This window comes from Calliopsis andreniformis, chromosome 3, assembly GCF_051401765.1.
Source record: "Calliopsis andreniformis isolate RMS-2024a chromosome 3, iyCalAndr_principal, whole genome shotgun sequence".
Classification (NCBI taxonomy): Eukaryota; Metazoa; Arthropoda; class Insecta; order Hymenoptera; family Andrenidae; genus Calliopsis; species Calliopsis andreniformis.
This window is the reverse complement of record NC_135064.1, coordinates 13,398,973-13,418,753: the sequence shown is the minus strand read 5'-3', so window position 1 is coordinate 13,418,753 and position 19,781 is coordinate 13,398,973. Positions and strand designations below refer to the sequence as shown.

At 34.2% G+C, this 19,781-nt stretch overlaps 4 protein-coding genes across 4 annotated transcripts; 1 reads left to right on the top strand and 3 right to left on the bottom strand.

The window, feature by feature from the left end:
- Nucleotides 1-212: 212 nt before the first annotated feature.
- Nucleotides 213-7,981, bottom strand: LOC143177296 (uncharacterized). The gene is made up of 17 exons (XM_076375163.1): nt 7,700-7,981; nt 7,339-7,464; nt 7,108-7,267; nt 6,422-6,798; nt 6,159-6,330; nt 5,756-5,946; nt 5,540-5,684; nt 5,006-5,298; nt 4,771-4,780; nt 4,223-4,470; nt 3,017-3,142; nt 2,788-2,947; nt 1,988-2,376; nt 1,748-1,919; nt 1,232-1,422; nt 999-1,143; nt 213-736 (listed from the first exon to the last, which is right to left on the bottom strand). Exons 1-17 carry the CDS (start codon nt 7,904-7,906, stop codon nt 420-422), a joined length of 3,429 nt encoding a protein of 1,142 aa, XP_076231278.1. The 5' UTR covers nt 7,907-7,981; the 3' UTR covers nt 213-419.
- Nucleotides 7,982-11,986: 4,005 nt separating this feature from the next.
- Nucleotides 11,987-12,993, bottom strand: LOC143177295 (uncharacterized). The gene is made up of 3 exons (XM_076375162.1): nt 12,895-12,993; nt 12,712-12,832; nt 11,987-12,234 (listed from the first exon to the last, which is right to left on the bottom strand). The coding sequence occupies exons 1-3, from the start codon at nt 12,991-12,993 to the stop codon at nt 11,987-11,989; spliced, it is 468 nt and encodes a 155-aa protein (XP_076231277.1).
- Nucleotides 12,994-13,323: 330 nt separating this feature from the next.
- LOC143177294 (uncharacterized) lies at nt 13,324-14,226 on the top strand. Its single transcript, XM_076375161.1, has 5 exons — nt 13,324-13,400; nt 13,466-13,604; nt 13,683-13,793; nt 13,885-14,089; nt 14,183-14,226. The coding sequence occupies exons 1-5, from the start codon at nt 13,324-13,326 to the stop codon at nt 14,224-14,226; spliced, it is 576 nt and encodes a 191-aa protein (XP_076231276.1).
- Nucleotides 14,227-14,361: 135 nt separating this feature from the next.
- Tsf2 (transferrin 2) lies at nt 14,362-18,373 on the bottom strand. The gene is made up of 9 exons (XM_076393284.1): nt 18,228-18,373; nt 17,586-17,998; nt 17,403-17,520; nt 17,145-17,324; nt 16,604-17,076; nt 16,368-16,532; nt 16,199-16,287; nt 15,778-16,118; nt 14,362-15,308 (listed from the first exon to the last, which is right to left on the bottom strand). The coding sequence occupies exons 1-9, from the start codon at nt 18,292-18,294 to the stop codon at nt 14,668-14,670; spliced, it is 2,487 nt and encodes an 828-aa protein (XP_076249399.1). The 5' UTR covers nt 18,295-18,373; the 3' UTR covers nt 14,362-14,667.
- Between the last annotated feature and the right edge of the window lie 1,408 nt (nt 18,374-19,781).

The window sequence follows — 19,781 nt, the reverse complement described above, 5'->3', positions numbered from 1 at the left end:
ATTGGATAAGGATCATATCATAATTATATCATACATGGAAAGAATAACATACTATTTTCATTTAGCTTTATTTAATTCATCGTTACTTATTGCAAATGATTAAATATGAAGAGTTAGATCATTAATGTTTTGTGAACGTGAACCATTGGCATAATGAGGCAATGGGGAAATGAATTTTATGTAGGTCTAAAGATAGAGTCTGATAGAATAAATTAAAATTTGTATTTCTTTATTTTTACAGTTCTTTAAAGGCTAACCCCTTTCCTCTAAATAGAGTAATATATTTTTACATTGATAGTTTTATTGTTATACCAAGTGATGATAATAAATTTATTTTCTTACATTTATTCCATTCTATAATTTAATTATTCTCGTATAGCTACAATCACTGCTTTATATTCATCTATAAAAATATGCATTCAGTGTTGCGTGTTGTGCGTTCCCGAAGATAAGGGGAACAATCTCTCCCACATCCGCATTCTTTCAGGAAAGAAGCTAGTTTTCATGGTGGGATGAAGATTGATCTCCAAGAAATTGGTTTGTGCAGGTGCAAATGTAGTCCAAGTGACACCTCTGAACTTATCATCTTTGGGAATTGGTTCTCCAGTTGCTACAAAATTTGTCCACATGGAAGTGTAAAGATCTACCATCGGAATTTCAGGCGCATCACTTTCGAAGTATGGGAAGAAATTCTTCATAAAGAAGAGATACTGTAGGTCATCATGATGTGATACACCTAAAACAAGAATAACAAAAGTTAACAAAAATTTAATATTTTGTGTCCTATATTCACAAAAGATATTTAGAAGTCAGAATTGAAGAATTCTATGTGTCAAATTAGATGAAAATTAAGACTAACAAAACTGCAATGACGATTTCTCCTTTTAATTATTAAAATTTAAAAATATGAGTGGAAAATATCTGAGAGTTGGTAATTTACCAATTTTTAGAACGAATTCGATGGGTTATACTATAGCAATTAAATATTATAATCTTACCGAATGGTGTGGTGTCATTCCACATATAAAAGCTATGTCGCCCTTGAAACGTGAATTTGTAAAAGTACACTGGTTGGCTGGATGTTGCAGCGAGTAATTTGGCCGTTCGATAAATTGAAAACATATTTACGCCATCACTATACGCCTGTAAAGCAATTACAATTTTCCATAACTTTTTAATCTTTTTATCAACAAAATAATTAGCATTGGATTCCAAGAGATATTTGCCATACTTCAGAAAGTTGTGTGCTGGTAGTTGAATCAATCGGCTGATTCTTGAAATAGAATCGTCGCAATTCTCTACTAATATAATTCGAACGCGATGTGTTGCGTTCGTACATGAAAATAATTGGAGCAAGAGTGTTCCAGTCGTCGTTTAGCTCATGATATAGTGTACCATTGTTTCGAGCATCCTTTTCGTAATCTACAATACAAAATGAAACAATATTGTATAACTATTTACTTGAAAAAATCAGATAATACTTAAATTTGAGTAAAGTGTCTACTTAAATTGAGTCAGTGAGTTGAAGAACTATACAAGCCCAAAAACCACATTTTGAAATATTTGATTGCGATGTGTAGTTTCATACATTTTACATATCTGGGTCCTAGAAGTACAGTGTAGATTGAATCTACTCTCTTTCTTTGTATAAGCCTGAGTCCAGATATAATTTTGAGATTATTTAAAAATCATGGACTTGTGCTGTCCTTCAACTCACTGATTCAATTTCAAGTCACGAGTTACATACATGAAACCACTCCGCCAAATTCGTTCTCCGTAACTCCAATAATTAAAGGCACCTGTTTGTATTTTCCTTGTTTAATTAAATCGTAAGGGTGCGCAGTTAAAAATCTCTCGATGCCTCGAACTTCGGGCTCCACTGTGGGTTTCCAAAGTAGGATCGGATTTCCACGCCAATCCTGTCTCAACGAAAACATAGTTAACATTTATTCGTCACGAGACATTTCCAAACAATTTTCAAACGTACAAATAATGAATTTTGGGTGTCTGTGAAGTTCTCTATGGGCTTAGTCAATAAACAGAGCATCATCGAACCAGTTGTATCAATGGGACAGCCCAACAGTTCTGCCTGCTTTTTAGCGAGCTGCTTTTGTCCATGAAAGGCAACGCCATTGTACACTTCGGATTTAATTGGCGAAGAGCTCATCGTAATTGCTCTGTGGAATAGGTCCTTCGACATTGGGGAGACCATGTGTAATATTGTACTGAAGCTTCCAGCGCTGTAACCGCAGAGGGTGACAGAGTTTGGATCGCCACCGAAAGCAGCGATGTTTCTTTGTACCCAACGAAGAGCCTCAACCTGGTCTTTCAGTCCCATGTTTCCTGGTGCCAAATTGTCTCCAGTACTTAGGAAGCCTATATAAACGCAAAATAACATCAAAATTCTTTATAACGAGTGTTCGATGACAGGAGTCAGAAATTTTAAGGGATAATTCTACATATCCAAACAGAACCAAAATTAAGAATGATAAAATTTGTTGCAGAAATGTTTAAAATTCATGTCTGACTTGGGACTTATTCTACTGCCAGCGTGTATTATATTCACGTCAGACACAGCGAAGTCAGTAGAATAACTCCCAAGTCAGACACATTTCAAGCGTATTTTAGACATTTCCTCAACAATTAATAACTCAAAGCCTAAAACATAATTTCGTGTATTTTTATTTTCATATTATTTTAGCAGGTAGAATCACTCCCTAAAATCTCTGACCTGTAATTAAGCACGCTATTTTTTAAATACTAGCTATTTTCAGTAGTTGATAATACCTAACGCTCCGATACGGTAGTTAATAGTCACCAAGACGATATCCTTGTCCAGGATGTACTGTGGTCCAAAATTGGAACTCTGCCCCGAGAAGCCATAGAAACCTCCAGGATGTATGAAGACCATGACTGGCCTTGAAACAGTTTCATCTTCGCTGGGTAACTAAATGAAATAGTCAGTACGTACTGCACGATGTTCTGGGATGTTTGAAATTCTGAGCATACTACTTACTTTCGTCGTGTACACATTTAAGCGTAAACAGTCCTCCGATATCAGTTTACCATTTGGTCGGGGGCAGCCTGGTCCTTCCTCAGAAGCATCAAAAATGTCTTGCCAATCTTGCGCTGGAATTGGAGGCTGCGAATAGTGGACTCATGTTAGTTAACTAATATTTTACTTAAACGTATCAAGTAGTTTTAGAACTGATATCCTTTGTAAAAGACCAGAGTCAAGTGCTGATTATCAATTTCTAGATCCAATTTTGACGTTTGAAATAAGTTTCGAATATTTCTTCGGCAAATTCCTGCTTTTGCTCCAAAATGTAAAACAAAAGATGGCAATGCTTTTAGAGTATTCTGATAGCGAAAGTAAAACGCTATAATGAAGATGTAATGGGGGAATGGCATTGTAGATAGTCATTGTATAATCTAATGTGTTAATCAAGGGTACTTGATTACTGTGGAAGAAAGATTATCTGTACATTGACTTCTCAACGATGATTCACAGGTAGTATTATAATCCCATAAGCATCGTTAGTCTGCTTATTGCTAAAACGGAAAACCTCGTTAAGGTATTTCTTTAACAACCGCTAAGTGACGCTGAGAGGCATCTTATGAGTCAGTGTAGATGTTTTTATCTAGAAATACTTCTGTACTTATACGGTATATTATTTATTATGCGCGGAAAATATTGCGTCGTTACATAAGAAATATCTTCCTTGAACAAGGAATTTTAACGATACGAATTTTTCACTTTTTATCTTTTCACTTAATACAAGAATTCTATTCGATTAATTCTAAGCTCCTACTGAATAAGATAGTAAAAAAGAGAATAACTAATTAACATTATTTCCTAGAATTACACTTTTTCTGAAAAATCTGACATTGAATTTGCTGCAATAATGACATTCTTCATTCTCTTTCTTTTTAATAATTCATTTTTTAATTTTAATAATTCAAACAGAAAATTATTTAATTATGTCATTACTGCAGAAAATGTGCAATGTTATAATTCTATTGCTAGTAGACAGTTTTCATGTTAGTCAAAGTAATCATGACTTTAACAGTACTCGGTAAACATTAACATGGAACAGTAATATTACCCAATAAATATTAACATCTTTCAACGTCACAAATAAGGAAATGTTTCATTATTTATAACTTCTATTTTATATAAACTAACTCAGTATTTCGACAAAGGACGCTTTAAAATGTTTACTTGAAAACGTTGGTGACCAGTGGGAGGCTCGCCATATCTCACGCCGCGGAACGAATAGATCTTTTTTCCGAGTCTGGAAGTTAAAATCGAACCACGGATTTTCCCAATGGGAGCAGTTACCAGCGGCTGCTCATCGGTAGCATTTTGAGAAGCAACAGCGCAGATAACGCAAAAGAAAATGATTAAAATATTCTTCATTTTCAAGCTCGAGCTTCCTTTATCTACAGGATGCACTAGAACTTGATCCACTTAACTGATACAACCTGTGCTCGCGCGAGCACTGAAGAACTCAAGGGCAAAACTGAAGAATTTATAAGGCAGATGAGAGGAAAGCGAGTGGGGAAACCCAATTGTCTTTCTGGGAATAATAGTGCCTAATAAGCGTTTACATGATGTCACCCCTACTCATTGCTATTCAAACAATTCTTTGTGCCTTTTTTAAAAAAGCACAGCAACAAGATCAAAACTTTCACTAACATAATCTCGGCGAGTCTATACGTAAAACTCATGGAACTTGTGATAAGTAACTTTATCATTGTGATGAGTACTGTCATTATGCTTTCGAAAACATGATTATTATTTGTTTATATATGACGGTATTACCAATGTCAGGAAGTCGGGAAATGAGGCAACGACCGATAAGAAAAATAGACTGAATTGATTATGACTGCGATTTATTAATAAACATCTCATACATCTTGCTCGTTTACATAACGCTTCTGGAATATCCAAGAAATCTGCAACCATTTATCTGTAATTTATATTCTGTGTCATCTATGAAACTGGGGGCAGAGGGAAAAGACTCTCCCATTCTTGCATTCTATCCAGATACAAGCCAGTCTTCATGGTTGGATTCAGATTAATCTCCAAGTAGTTGTCTTGCTCAGGCACAAACCTGTCCCATCTTATATTCTTAAATGCACCACTCTTGGGAACTGGTTCGCCAGTCTTTATGAAACTCGTCCACATAGACGTGTACATTTGTATCATTGGAATTTCAGGAGCATTTTTTTCTAGGGGAGGAAAAAATATCTCCATGAAGAACAAGTACTGCAGGTCGTCGTGATGCACAACACCTGAAATTATTAAATTTGAATAAATATTAGTAATTACACTCAGAAAGAACTGATTTGAATCTTATTAATCCCTTGACTTATAACGAATCACCCTTGTGACATGAATTGACTGAATTGAATTGATTCTTTTCTTTTTGCAAGTAAACTTTGAAACGTGTAGTCCAAGAAATATTGTATGGCATAGGGTTAATTATTAAACCTCAGTAATTCGTCTGCGAATTATGTTTAAATACGGAGTTACCATAAGGTGTCGTAGCATTCCACATGCTGAAGCTGTAGCGTCCTTGATACGTAAACTCGTAGAAGTAAACTGGTTCCCTGGAGTACTTGGCCATCAATTTTGCTCCACGATACATGGGAAATATAATTACGCTATCGGCGTAGATCTGTAACCAGTTAACGTCAGTTTTTACAAACTGGCATCGATAAGTGCAATAACCACGTAGATAAAACGCACGTGAGCTAAACCATCCTTGTTAGCTGAGTTGATCGGCTGACCGTGGAAATAAAATTGGCGCAATTCTTTGCTGATGTATTCTGATCGCGGTGTATCGCGTTCGTACATGAAACTAATTGGTGCAATACGCTTCCAATTGTCGTTCATGTCGCGGTAATAATCGTTTCCACTCCTGGTTTGATTTTCGAACGCTATAAAGTGATTATAATATATTATATAACTGAAACTACTTATTTTTTAAAAATACTGTTTTTTATTTTAAATTGATATCAAATAAAACTCAGAAAAATATAAATAAATATTCTTCTTTTGAATTTCGTATTTATCCAAAAATCTGTGATCTTAGTCCCTTTGGTAGATATTCATAAATTCAATCGTTGCTAATTTTAAAATGAATACATACCAACAACCACTCCGCCAAATTCATCTTTAGTCACTCCAAATATAGCTGGAACCTGATGGAACTTTCCTTGTCTAATTAGATCAATCGGTTGTGCCGGTAGAAATCGCTCCACACCTGGTACTTCTGGTTCTACAACTGGCTTCCAAGATACAATTGGATCTCCATGCCAATCCTAAAACAACACAGCTACTTGAATACTTAATCCAGTACGTGAAAAATTATAAATAAGAAAAATGATTAGTATCTCATAAATATGGACTAACGAAGAAGTCTGCCATGGTATTTGTAAAATTATCAACAGGCTTCGATCTCAAACAAGACAACAACGCTTGATTGTCATTAGTGGGGCAGTTTAAAAGTTCCCCTTGCTTCTTCGCGAAATTCTTCTGTTCGGTTGGAAAAGGTTCTGTAGTCAAAAGCGAACCACTCATCACGATTGCCCTGTGGAACAAATTCTTAGACATCGGTGATAGCATATGCAACATCGTGCTGAGTCCTCCGACACTGTAACCACTGATAGTTACAGAGTTTGGATCTCCTCCAAAAGCAGCAATGTTTCTTTGAATCCAACGAAGCGCCACAACCTGGTCCTTCAAACCCAGGTTTCCAGGTGCTGAAGCATCACCTGTACTTATGAAACCTAGACAAAAGAACACGATTTAGAAATACATTTATTATTTGTTAATCTAAAGTTAATTATAAAAATCTACACACGCTCTAAAAATTGTAATATTTTAAAAACTAGACATTTTTAATAAAATATAAATAAATGTGTAACATACTGAATATTATTGATATTGAATTTTTTATGTATTAAAATTAGAAATACTCTATAAAAAACATATTACGTATTTTAAGCTGGCTTACAATATCAGATAAAATACATATTTAAGTAATTTTTAAAATATTACAAATTTATAGAATGTATGTAGTCTATGTTTGACATTACCCAACGTTCCAAGGCGATAATTTACAGTAACTAGAACAATATCTTTGTCCATCAGATACTGAGGACCAAAATAAGAGCTCCGACCAGAGAAAGCATAAAAACCACCAGGATGGAAAAAGACTAATACTGGCCTTGCTACCTGCCTGTTGCTCTTGGGTAACTAAAATTTTTTAACAGTTACAATTGATAAAAATAAAGTTTAACTAGATAGTTTCTTTTTTCAGGCCATACTTCTGTCGTATATATGTTTAAACGTAAACAATCTTCAGACGTTGCTATCCTATCTACATTTGGGCAAGCAGGTCCTTCCTTAGAGGCATCGAAGACACCATTCCAGTCAGCTGCTGGAGTTGCAACCTGTGTCATGAGAAAATTACAAAATTTATTCACACCATTGTCTCATAAATACTCCCGCAAAAGGAAATGCAAAAAAACTTCTTTGTTCTCGTGATTGAAGGTTGACGATAAGTTTTAGACAGATGGACACATGGCATTATTCTTAAATTGAAGATGTAAAGAAATAAATATGTGCAAGACAGTTTCTCTTTTGTAAAATCATATAAAGAAATTTTGTTAAAAATAAGAAAGATACCTGAAAACGTCGTTCCCCTGTGGGGGCCTCGGCATATCTCACTCCGCGGAAGGCATAAATCTTTCGCCCAAGCCTTGAATTCAAAATAGAGCCGCGGATTTTTCCAGTCGGTGCCACCGTTTCTGGATGTATAGCACAACATTGAACAGTACCGATGCTGGCAATGGAAACCAGAATCGTCAAGAGCAAAAACATCTTATGAGTCATCCTTCTTCGCACTCATAAAGTTTGCTATTCTCTCGTGCAGAAAATTTCACTTTTAAACTGTTCTTATCGGGTAGTTGACTCGTCTGATGCTTCGGGAGCACTGAGAAGCCAAGAATAAGAGGAAACATTTTATACTATGACTAACAGGACAATTTGCTCGTAGAATATTAAGTTTAATGATCTTATTCAGTAAGTGATTTCATTTACTGTAATCTGAATCTGAGATAAAATAGACATGGTGATAAGCAACTTTTTTTTTGGTCTTATTTTGAAGTCAGAAACAATCATGAGCAATAATCGAGGCAGGTGTTTCATGTTACTTAGCTGTGGAATATTGTAAATTTGCACAAACAGTGCAAAATATTATTCAAAAGTACTAATAAGCGATACACTCTTCGGCTAAATTTGTACAAATGGCAAAATGAATATTCATCAAAGCTCGTATCTATGTTGACAAATGTATTTTCCTTATTTACGTGGAATTCATTTTTCGTCTTTGTAAACTTGCTTCGCCGCAGTTTATGTAATTGGTGAGGAAAGTACAAACTTCTTTATGAAACTAATGCATATTTTATATCACGTGTCAGTGTTGTATTCTTATTACGCTGTCTCATTTCCTATTTCTATCACGTATCATTATCGCTAAAATTTTTACTTTTTAAATTGAAGTAGCAATGATCGTTCACGTTTTGCATAATAATGAACGTAAGAGATAAACTTTTTTCTATTTTTATTTTCTTTCTTTTACATGTTGTTAGATTAATTATTATTTTTTTATTCCTCTGTTTCTTGCTCGGCTGTTTTATCTTGAACTGTTTCCTCCTCTTGAGCTGTTTTATCTCCCGCCTTTTCCACTTTGCGTTGTTTATTCTTTTGCTTCTTTTTCCTTCTTGCTTGCTTCGGAGATAATTTTTCAGCTCTTTTTCGTTCCCTCTTTTGTCTCCTCGCTAAATCTGGATAGATGCATGGATCATACGTTTGTTCATAAGCAATCGGGTCGATTGGACGTTTCTTAACCACTTTCTTTTTCTCTGCTGGTGGACACTCGCCCATTTTGTACGGTTTCGTCTTCGGCAACCGCTTCCCATAAACCTGCAGCCAAATTATTCTATTCTAAATCTTCGAATTCACCACAACTCTCACAAATCTGCACTAATCTATTAATATAAATCTGAGATACACTAAACATCATTAACAAAGAATTAAGATTATTAAGATAAATGTCCCACTACCTGGACACTTAAGATATCAAATATCGCAATAGACAACTGCTCGAATTGCAATCCAGTAGATGAATCTTACTATTTTATAATACTATTTTTTGCCTTTTATTAGGTAATCCTACATCAGGATTTAAGCTTAATATAAAATAAAATTAGCGTTAGTGTTCAAGTGACAAGAAAAGAAAATGTCAGCTAGTAAGACATTTAACTTATCGTAAATCTTTTAAAAGAATTTAAAATTATCTTTATCTTTTAAAGAAATTATGTGGTTTGGAGATCATCTTACAGGCATCGGGAATATCGGGCTTCCATATTTGTCCTTTTCACGCGGTGGTCTCTTTTCTACAGGACTGCGTGGCCTAGTTGGCTTTGCCAAAGACTCTACCCTCGGGGTAGCAGTAGCAGACAAAGCTCCCTTCCTCACAACAAAAGGATTGGCTCTGATGGATTTGTTTTTACGTACATTTGGCTTAGCCAACTCCTCCATGCGTGGCGAAGCTATAACAAATAACATTCGTCAGTTTGCTCCTCATTAGTGCAGCGATACGTTTAGCTTTTACGCAGACCTGTAGCTTTCAAAGCTGCCCTTTTGATGCGGAAAGGATCATCCTTGCACGGATACGGTACGAACCTCCAAGCGTGTTTCTCTATTCTCCTTCTTTTGGCTTTCCTCTCTTCCTCCTCCTTCGTTTTCTCGTCCACTTCCTCTTCCTGCTCTTTGGCGTCGCCATCACCACCTTCAGGCTCCTTTTCCGTTTCTGGGTGTTTCCTCTTCTTACCCCTTCTCTTCTTTTCCTCCCTTTCCTTCATTTGCTCGGCTAGAGCAGCTTTACCTCTCTCCTCCCCTTCCTCTATTATTATTTTCTTCCAAAGTACGGCGTTTGTATCTCGTCTATGTCTTATTCTCTTATAGGACGGCAACGCCAGGAATTTCACCCACGGTGTGATCTAATAATTAAACGGTATCTATGATTTATTATACTTCACAGAAATAGTGAAAAGGACCTTCGAATGATAAAGCACCTTATATTCGAGCGCCGTCCTTTTTATACCATAAGGTGTAAATAATTTCGCAATCTCTTCTGGAGTCAGTTGATCAGGACACAGGAGCAATTTCTTCGCCAATGCCAAATTATTCAACCTGTCTTCGTCAACTTCTCTTTTCTCGCATAATGACGCGCCTCCACCTCTCCCTGCACCTCCACCTTCTCTGCATTCTTCGGGAATGTAAATACGAGGCTGGGCCAGAGCTTCGAGTCGCGGGGAGGCGACGTACGTCAAAGCTGCTGGGGAGACTTTGTAATAGACTCGGCCGTAGTCACACAACCTTACATTTGGCAAAGCCAGCAATATCAACCGTCTTGAAGCGACCACTCTTAATGCAGTTTTCGGTATTTTCCATTCGATACAGTGTATGCTCATGTCCGGCGCTTTGCGCGGCTGGGCCAAGAATTTTAATCTTCGTCGTAATTGGGATAGCGGCTTTGATGGTCGACACTGAAGAGAATTATTGTTTTGAAATTATTTATTCTCGACCTACTGAATATCATTTAAAGGCATTCGTTTATTCGAGGAATATTTATTATGAAAATAATTTAAAGCATATTCCAAATTTACATTTTCTAAGGTTGATTTATAAAAATTTTTTACAGTAATTGAATACTTTGAGTTAGAGACAAATATTTAATAATATTTGTTAAGGGGAGAACTAAAAAAATAATTTCTCAAGAAGCATCAATATTTAAAATTTTTAAAGTGGAACAAGTACTATAGGCTCAGGTTCCGGAATCTTCTTTGGTTGAGCATTGATTTTCGCCCAGGCATTGAAACGCGCCCAATCAGCAGGTGTTTGCAGCCATCCTTTCAATTTTATCGTGTACTTTTTTCTAAAAAGAAGTCAAACAATAAGATTTTACTAAAAATAAATCAAAAAATGAAATTTTTTGTAAAATAATTAGTAAAATTTACATCAATCATCAATACCTGTAACTTTATAATTTACGCATTACTTACTTGTCTTTATGTTTCGATTTATCAACTTTTTTTAATCTGCCGGGTATTCCTCTACCCTTGCTGGGTCGTCTTGCAGATGAGCCTCTTTCTGATGTTGCACCCTTCTCTTTTGCTATGCGCACACCCTTCGCAGGGCTTGCTGATTTTTTTACTCTTGGAGCCATTTTTCGCAACTGTTGAAACTTATTTTAGATTTATATAAAATTGTAATAATCTAAGGTTATAATAAAATCAAAGTTATAATAAAGTAGGTTGTAATAAAATTCTTCCGTTCTGTGGCGCTTACACAATGATTACTCGCTAAGCTTTGCGTCTATTGGAACTGATTACGAGGTTGGCTGTTTCTTCAGTTCATCGGCAGGAGTGATAGAAAATGAAAAAAATTAATGGAGACATGGCTTTGGAGGTTTCGTTAAGTCATTCATTTTTGACGACATGGTTTCATTTCTTCTTTAATTTGTCCATTTTCCTGTTATGTTTACTGAGCTTGCCAGATGTTGCGGGGAGACATGCTAGAAGGAATGTCAAAAGTCAAGAGGAATGTCACGAGAAGAGTGACTTCGTTTGTTTCTTTCCATTTTTTTTAAATATTTGACAATAAACAGTGGAATGTTATCAGCTTCGCATAGCAAAGAATAAATGATAATGGCGATCGTTCCAAGGTGAAATATAATGCACTTGAATTTTTATACACGTATGTGTATGTCTTTCAATGTTTCATCGCAATGATTATGAAATAAATAAAACTTAATTTTGTAGTTGTATTTCTTTTGTATATGGTAAACCTTTACATTTGTCTAGTTCCAAGCAGTTACATTTTTTTTAATTACATTTAAACATTTCTTTAAAGGGGGGAACGAGGAGCTTTTCCACCGAATTTCTTGATCGGTTCAAAGTAACCGAAATCCTCGTAGGTTTCGAGCCGAGCATAGTTTTTCGGTTTAGCGAGTTCGTGCAATCGTTTCGAGCAACGTTTGTTCCTGGCTGCTGCTATACGAGCGTACGTGTCCAATAAAAATTTCTTTTTCTTCGACTCTTGCACATACCTTGACTGCTCGTTGCTGTTTATCAGTTTATGGTTCCCTTGTTTTCCTAATGTACATTTAAAAGAATAATTACTTAAATCAAATTTTAATACCTAATAAAAGAGTCAAAGGATTCACCATTTGCGCAGAAATTACTTACTATAACTACTGAAAATTTATTAACTATTGAGAATTTGGTATTACGAATTTTTATAAAAATATCAATTTTATATTTGTATCTTAATATTTGCCAAATAAAGAAAAATAGCTCTTAATTTGAAAGATAGACAAGATCTAAGACAAGAACTTAACATTTTGAAAAAAAGTATAATTTTCAATTTTTTGAAACTAAATATTGCAGATTTACATTTGTCAAATAAAGAAAAATGTTTTTTAATTTACAGATTCATTTATAAGCAGCTTTTGCAGTCCCATTAGAAAGCTAAGATTATGTTTTCATTAATGCAATATATGACACTGAGTAAACATAAATTATTTACAGCATAAGTGATGATTAGAACCGCTTTGATTCAAATTAAAGTACCTGTATTTGCAGGAGCAGATTTCACGGAGGGATTTGACGTGTTTGAACCCAGTTTTCGTTTTGGCTGGGCAAGCTTATTTATATTGTCCGAAATTTGATAAGATAGGGCTCCAGGTTTTATCTAAAATATATCGTAATAATTTAGATTTTCAGCACACATATTTTCTTCTTTACAATACTTACACGATAGGGATCATAATTTCTGGTCGTGTCGAATCTTTCTTTAGGTTTCGCTAATTTTGCATATCTTGGTGTGTTGTCCTGGAGAACATCTGTGTTCATATCGTTTATTTATGTTTAGGATTATCGGTGATTGAAATTATCGGAATTTTTAGATGGCCGAAGTTATTTTGCTTATTGTGAAATTTTGGTTTAGCTGGATAGACGGAGGATATGAAACATGATGTTTGACAATAGAAAGATAGTCAAACATCGTAGAATAAGATGTTTGCAAACTTCAACTCTGTTCTACTAACAACCCATTTACCGGCAAACAAATTTGTTATCAAAATTTCAAGTTTTCTTCAGATTTATTATAATCGGATTAATTAACAATGTAAATGCCAGTATTGAAGTTTCCTTTCTTAATTATTTTAAAAAACTAAAAGAAAAATGTCTAAAGCGGTAACAGATCCATTAATCCGTGAAAATAAGCTTGAGGAATCCGGTCTCAAAATATCCAAATTAGAGTAAATATATCTCTTTGTCTTTTCTGAATTACCCCTTCATAATTAATCCTTTTCATACATAATAGACGCCAAATTGGGTCAAGATCAATCGTGAAAAAATATCCTAGTAAACGAAAAACTTACTGGTGTGCGCCTAGAAAAGTAAAAGGTATTGAGTCTGTAGAAAATATTGAAGATACCGTAAAGACAGAAAAATCTAAAAAAGTAAAACCCAAAATTTGTCTATTAAAAACTTTATTATTTAAAGATACACAAACAAATTAAAAACTAATTAAAATTCAGAAACGGCAAAAGAAAGGGCGAAAGGTGGGCAAACGTTTGAGACGAATTGACATACTTGCACAACCCAAATCTGTGAAGCTTCAGTCAAATCAAAAATATTGTTCTATTAAAGTAAATTACAATTATCAATCATTATCTTTACATGTTATTCTGTGTATGTATTGCATTACATATTATTAATTTTTAATGTCGATATTTTTAGAAAACAGAGCCTAGTCGACCACCTAAAATTGTAAATGCTTCCTATGGGAAAAGAAGAAATACCACTTATCCTCACAAATCGTTAAAAACAAACAAAACTAAAACAGGAAACAATTTATTAAATAGTTTTACGGCCAAATCTAAATTACAAGGTTCTTCGGCAATAGTGTTACCCAGGAAAGTAGGACTCCGATTATTTTCTTTAGGTTTGAATTCCCACGTTTTTTAGAAACAATCCTCGCTTAATAATAATTAGTAAGTTCAGTCATTAATTGTTTATTTTCTATTTTGTATTACAGTAACAAAAAAACTCAAGGAATTAACGAATACCAAAAACGTATAAGAATTATTGCTGAAACTAAAAAGACGTTTTACAAATCCTAAAAAAAAGCATTCGTTAAAATTTTTGTACGAGCTTGATATCAGAATAAAATAAATAAAAAATAGACACATGTAAGAAGTTATAAATTTATTTGTATGTATAAAAATCTGGACGGCACTAAGTATGCGTTACAATTATTACGTACAATAAGATCTTATTTAATAACTGTTTAAAAATACTCTAAAATGGACGGATTAAGACGAAATAAATATCGTCAAATATAACCAGGCAATATGAATATATCCCTAAATCTTATACGAAACTATATATTATTTTATCGTGTTCAGTCATCTGAGAACACATCAATATAAAAGACACTATAAGCTTAGAATTCTATCATTCTTCTTGTTCAATGTACATATATAACTGAGATTCTTTAGTTATAAAAAGATCTGCTAATTTTTATCTACTGAACACATAAGTGAGTATGATCATAGCTGCCGTAGCCAATACTGAATGTTCTATTGCTGACGCACCAGCGTTACAATCCACGATTCTTCTAGCCCTCATAAAATCTGGACCCAAGTACGCACTAAACTCCCTCTTTTCTGGCGGTACTACCACCAGCTGTTGCGTAGAATCTTGGAAAATCAGATCGCTGTAAGGTGGCTGGCTGTAAAACATACTAAAGCTAAATTCGTCCTGCTCCTTCCTGCCATAAAATTGTTGCGCATAAATGAACAGGTTTATGTAAGCGTTTATCTGCGTCTCATTATATCCGTAATATCCGCCTCGCGTAACTATCGCATTCGATGCGACCTTTCCCAGATTACAATGCATGTAATCGGTGGTTGGACGACGCGTACCATCCGGACAAAGTAACTCAAAGTCTTTAGTGAAGGTATTGCGCGCCCACGTTTCTCGTCGTTTCCCATCTGTATTTTCAGCAACTGTCGTATGCTTTACGAATGCCACATCCCCTCCGCCCTCGACTAAACACCTGAAGGCACCTGTGTAACCGAAGTAGTCTTCGGACGCGTCTCTGCGACAGTAGCGGAAACTGGCACCATGGCACAGATCGCACATGTTATCATAGGGGACCCCTTAAATACAAAATAAATCAGTCAAATCGATGTTCGTATAGGTTAAGCTACTATTCGTGTCCCATGAATAGTGATGGAAGTTTGAACCTCAACTTCGAAGTTTTTCAACACAATGAAGATTCGAATCACTTCAAATATAATTCGTAACCTAAAGGTCATGAAAGGCATACGAAATACTTTATGTTAATAGTATTGCTTGGACAAACACATCTATATATTGGATTGTAAGATACTGAATTATCTTCTAAACCCAGGTTCAAGATTTTCAAGATTCAAGACCTATCAAAATTCAAGATTCAAAACTTATCAAAACTTTCAGGAGTTTTAAACTTCAAAATATGTTTAAAGCAATTCAAAGTGTTTCAGTTGCCATCACAGCCCATAAGTAGTTCCTTGAAGAGTTGCTCTCAATGCTTTCCAGGGGACATTTCATGGGACACGAGTACTTCTGATAAAGTATCATAATTACCTGTATTGTATTCGGTACTAAGCGCACCAGGTACGCAGGATTTACTGAAATATTCTGCTGCAGCACGAACAGAATCACAACCATAACCTCTGATCCAAGTATTGGATATGAGATAGGCCAAGGGGTATACCCATCCAGCGGCAGTATTAATTCCTGTGTGACAAGTATTTTTATTCTTCAAGTAAGTCAAATCTGTATTATCATCTTCTTCTTTTGCAACAGCGACCACATAGTATTCTGGAGTAGGTAAATTATAAACTTCGGATATAAATGGAATCAAGTCGAAACGTAGACCGGCAGTATATACGTCGCTGGTATCCAACACTGCTACGTCGGCGATTCTACAAAATGAAATAGAAAATGGTGTTAGTCTGAAATTATATAAATAATCTATTTAGTTTGAAAAATGAATAATACATACCCACTGTGTATTGCTTGCATGCAATGAATTTGACTATGACCTTTATGACAATTTAATTCTGGTTTCAGCAGTTGCGCCTTTAACGCTATCTAAAACAAAAACGAATCACAATAATTGACAAATGTTTCGTAAAAAATTAAGGAGAAATATTGTTTCACTACTGATTTACCTTCATTTTCACGCATTTTTCCATTTCTGGGTCGGACGTAATGCATAAAGTCATTCTATTAACAGGGCAACGCCGTATTTCCAATATGGCATCGAGTGATCTACCTAAATAACCACCATACGTTTGATCCTTTTCAAGCAACTGAACAAAATCTCGTGCTGAATCCTACAAATAGTGAAATAAAATTGTAAAGAAAGAAATATAGTGATAATAATAAACACAAACATCATACTTACAGAGAAAATTAAATTGTGATGCATTCCATATTTTGGCGCCGATTCAAATAAATTAAATGTTTCTATTGGTTGTATGTTTGTTGACTCTGGCTTATCCCATGGATTTAGTTCATTACCATTGTAGTTTCTTTCATAACCATTGCGATTTTCAAAAGATTCTGTATTATATTCATTAGGATTTGTATATTCGCTTCTGTTAAAACTGTTTTCGCCAAATCTATTATTAAAACCAGGTCGATTGTCAAGGCGATTGTCATAAAATTCAGTTGAATTTCTTGTGTTGTGTTTATTCAATATTCGAACTGCTTTTTCTAAAAATCGCTGATATAATCGCCGTGTCTCAAGTTTTACAGCAGACGATGTAACAATCGCGCGTGAAGGAACTGTGCCCCAATTACAATGTTTGTACTCATCAACAGACCTCCGTGTGCCATCTCGGCAAAGCAACTCAAACTGATCTTTTTTTACAGAATCTAAAAAAACAAAAATTTTTAATACTTATTTCAAAAGTAGGTGATAACATATTAAACAAGGAACATACTAAAATCAAAAGTTGTAGATGTCATTTCATCTACAGTTGTATGTACTAAGAAGGCAATTTCTCCTGCTTCTACTAGACATCTAAATGCTCCTTCATATCCTGCATAAGGATCAGCAGGTGTACATCTTGCTCCAGGTATTTTTCCAATACATAATTTACACAATTGATCAGAATTATCACCTAAAAGTTATGAATTGTCATATAATAACTGTTAATTATGAGCATAATTAATATCAATCATTAATAGTAAGAATATACCTAATGGATTATATTTATCTATTAATGAATTCACAGCACAACTGGGTCCAAAGTATCTGATTGCAGATTTTACATGATTATTACAATCGATAATGTCCAATCCACCTTGTTTCATCAGCTATGGACAAAAGAGTTTTTTAATTATATATAAACTACTTAAAAATGTAATAAGAAAATATTTACCATATGAACAGGAATAATCCACCCTGCAAGCGTTCCAAGACCAGCAAAACAAGCTTTTTTACCCTTCAAATCATGTAAATTTTGAACATCTGTTAAAGAGCCTTTTTTAATAACTGCAACAGCGTATTGATAATTCACACCACTCTCATATATTTCTTGCATAATTGGAATTAAACTATGATATCGTCCAGCTATAAAAATTTCTCCTGGATCCAAAGTGGTTATTTGTGCCTTTTCTTGGTCTAACAAAGTCATACATTCTTCCTTACTTGATGCTTGTTTGCATTGCAATGAAATGTAATTATACTCAAAAAATACTATTTCACGATCTATGGCTCTTGAAAATGCATTGCATTTATCTTGTTCAACTTCAGATACTGTGCACCATATAACTGAGTTGTTAAGATTTTGACCTGTAATTAAATGAATGAGGCATAATTGCTCGTTACATATGCATTATTAAATTTGTTTATTGTCCATTAACGACGTGTATTATTACTATTCTTCCAAGAACAAGTAGCTAAAAATCTATTATCACACTTGTAAATTACAATATAACCTCTGATAGATTAAATTGAAAAATTATTTAAAATAAATAAGGTACAAGAATACAAACTAGGAAATAAAAATATGTTTACATACCATGTACGTGAAGCCAGAATAAACTTAAAAATAACAAAGTTATTCTGCTACAGTGTTTGGAAGGCATTTTTAATACTTTTTTCACGTAAACACTAATTGTGAAGAAAGACAACACCCATCACTATGATACTATAAGATCATACTATAGCATAGAGGTTCGCAATGTAAGTAGTTATGCACAACGATATTACAGCTCTAAGAATGAAATTAATAAAATATTGCAACGTTTGACTTACAGAAAAGTATTATTTATTTCCATATATAGTATTTCATTTAATTTTTAATTTAATAAATTTAGTTTTAAGAGAAAATAAGTAACGCAGAGGTTGAGAACCTTTATCTATGATGTCAGTGAAGAATATAAAACCATTGACAAGGCATTGCATAGATACATTGCCTAATGTATTTTTCCTTCAACTTTTAGCGTTTTTTGTCACTCTTAACGTTACCGATTCAGTCTGATTAAGATACTTACGCCATCTATAACTTATAAACTACATCTACCTATCGCCATTGTCGAAATATAGCACAAGTTTCTATATAATGCATATACATCACGGTGCAATGGGAAGATGTTCGATAGCAGCCGAATTTTTATCACCTCCTCAAGCAGAAACATTAGACACTTTTAAACGACTTTAATTAATTAATAACATGCTTACCTACGAAAGGATAATCCTTTTGTGCCCTCTTCAGCTTTGCAAAGAAGGCACTTAGGCATTTTTACTTTTTTATTTAAAAAACAAATCACTATAATCACAAAAATTCTAAAAGTACGCTTACTGTTGTCTACTTACTAATCTACTTACTTTTTAAAAATGTTTGAATTGTTGCCAGCAACATTTAATTTTAATTTCCTCCACTCGTAGCGCTGTAATCTTATTTTAGACTCAATCGATAAAGTCGTATATGACAGACAAATGGTATAACAGAAATCTGTAATAAAAAAATACATTAGATAATAGCACCGACTAGGTAATAATAGACCTAACATCCTATGTATTTTTCTGTCCCCGATTTTTGGGGTGCTAGCACCCCATTATCATTTTAGTGTCACCGCCAATATTACCGGCGAAGTCTCAAAGTAGATTGCAACGCTACGAATTTTCGGAATTACAATTAAAATGGAGTAGGCAGGTTATATTAAGCCCGCAAGTTTTGAATGTTTATGTAAGAGTAATAGTTAATAACTATATTGCGAATTTCATTCATTTCTGCCAAAATATAGAAAATATGAAGAATATAAATTAAGTTGCAATATTTAGAAAATAAGACATACTACTTACATAAATAATAACTATACTCTACGTATCAGCCATTGAGATATTAAAGTTTAACATTTTGTAATGTATTAAGCTATTAAACAGTACAATTTTCTAACGATTTGTACTATTAAACTATAAAAACTTCTTAATGTATATATATTAATGTATATAACTAAAAAAAATCATGGTACTAAGAAACAATATTTGTTATATGTTGTAATAGTTGTATAATAACTTACTTTAACTTGCAATCTTTGTAAAGTTTCAAAGTATAAAGTAGTAAAGTTTC

What these genes read in the sequence shown, in the direction of transcription:
- LOC143177296 (XM_076375163.1), bottom strand. Translation starts at nt 7,906, where the DNA reads ATGACTCATAAGATGTTTTTGCTCTTGACGATTCTGGTTTCCATTGCC. An exon ending in TAAATGTGTACACGACGAAA is followed by an intron (nt 2,948 to 3,016) that starts GTAAGTAGTATG and finishes TATTTCATTTAG; the next exon opens with TTACCCAGCGAAGATGAAAC. An exon ending in GAATGACACCACACCATTCG is followed by an intron (nt 737 to 998) that starts GTAAGATTATAA and finishes TTCTTGTTTTAG; the next exon opens with GTGTATCACATCATGATGAC.
- LOC143177294 (XM_076375161.1), top strand. Translation starts at nt 13,324, where the DNA reads ATGTCTAAAGCGGTAACAGATCCATTAATCCGTGAAAATAAGCTTGAG. An exon ending in AGACAGAAAAATCTAAAAAA is followed by an intron (nt 13,605 to 13,682) that starts GTAAAACCCAAA and finishes ATTAAAATTCAG; the next exon opens with AAACGGCAAAAGAAAGGGCG. An exon ending in ACTCCGATTATTTTCTTTAG is followed by an intron (nt 14,090 to 14,182) that starts GTTTGAATTCCC and finishes TTTGTATTACAG; the next exon opens with TAACAAAAAAACTCAAGGAA.
- Tsf2 (XM_076393284.1), bottom strand. Translation starts at nt 18,294, where the DNA reads ATGCCTTCCAAACACTGTAGCAGAATAACTTTGTTATTTTTAAGTTTA. An exon ending in ATTCTGGCTTCACGTACATG is followed by an intron (nt 17,999 to 18,227) that starts GTATGTAAACAT and finishes ATTTAATTACAG; the next exon opens with GTCAAAATCTTAACAACTCA. An exon ending in ATCACAATTTAATTTTCTCT is followed by an intron (nt 16,533 to 16,603) that starts GTAAGTATGATG and finishes CACTATTTGTAG; the next exon opens with GATTCAGCACGAGATTTTGT.
- LOC143177295 (XM_076375162.1), bottom strand. Translation starts at nt 12,993, where the DNA reads ATGAACACAGATGTTCTCCAGGACAACACACCAAGATATGCAAAATTA. An exon ending in GAAATTATGATCCCTATCGT is followed by an intron (nt 12,833 to 12,894) that starts GTAAGTATTGTA and finishes GATATATTTTAG; the next exon opens with ATAAAACCTGGAGCCCTATC. An exon ending in ATCTGCTCCTGCAAATACAG is followed by an intron (nt 12,235 to 12,711) that starts GTACTTTAATTT and finishes AATGTACATTAG; the next exon opens with GAAAACAAGGGAACCATAAA.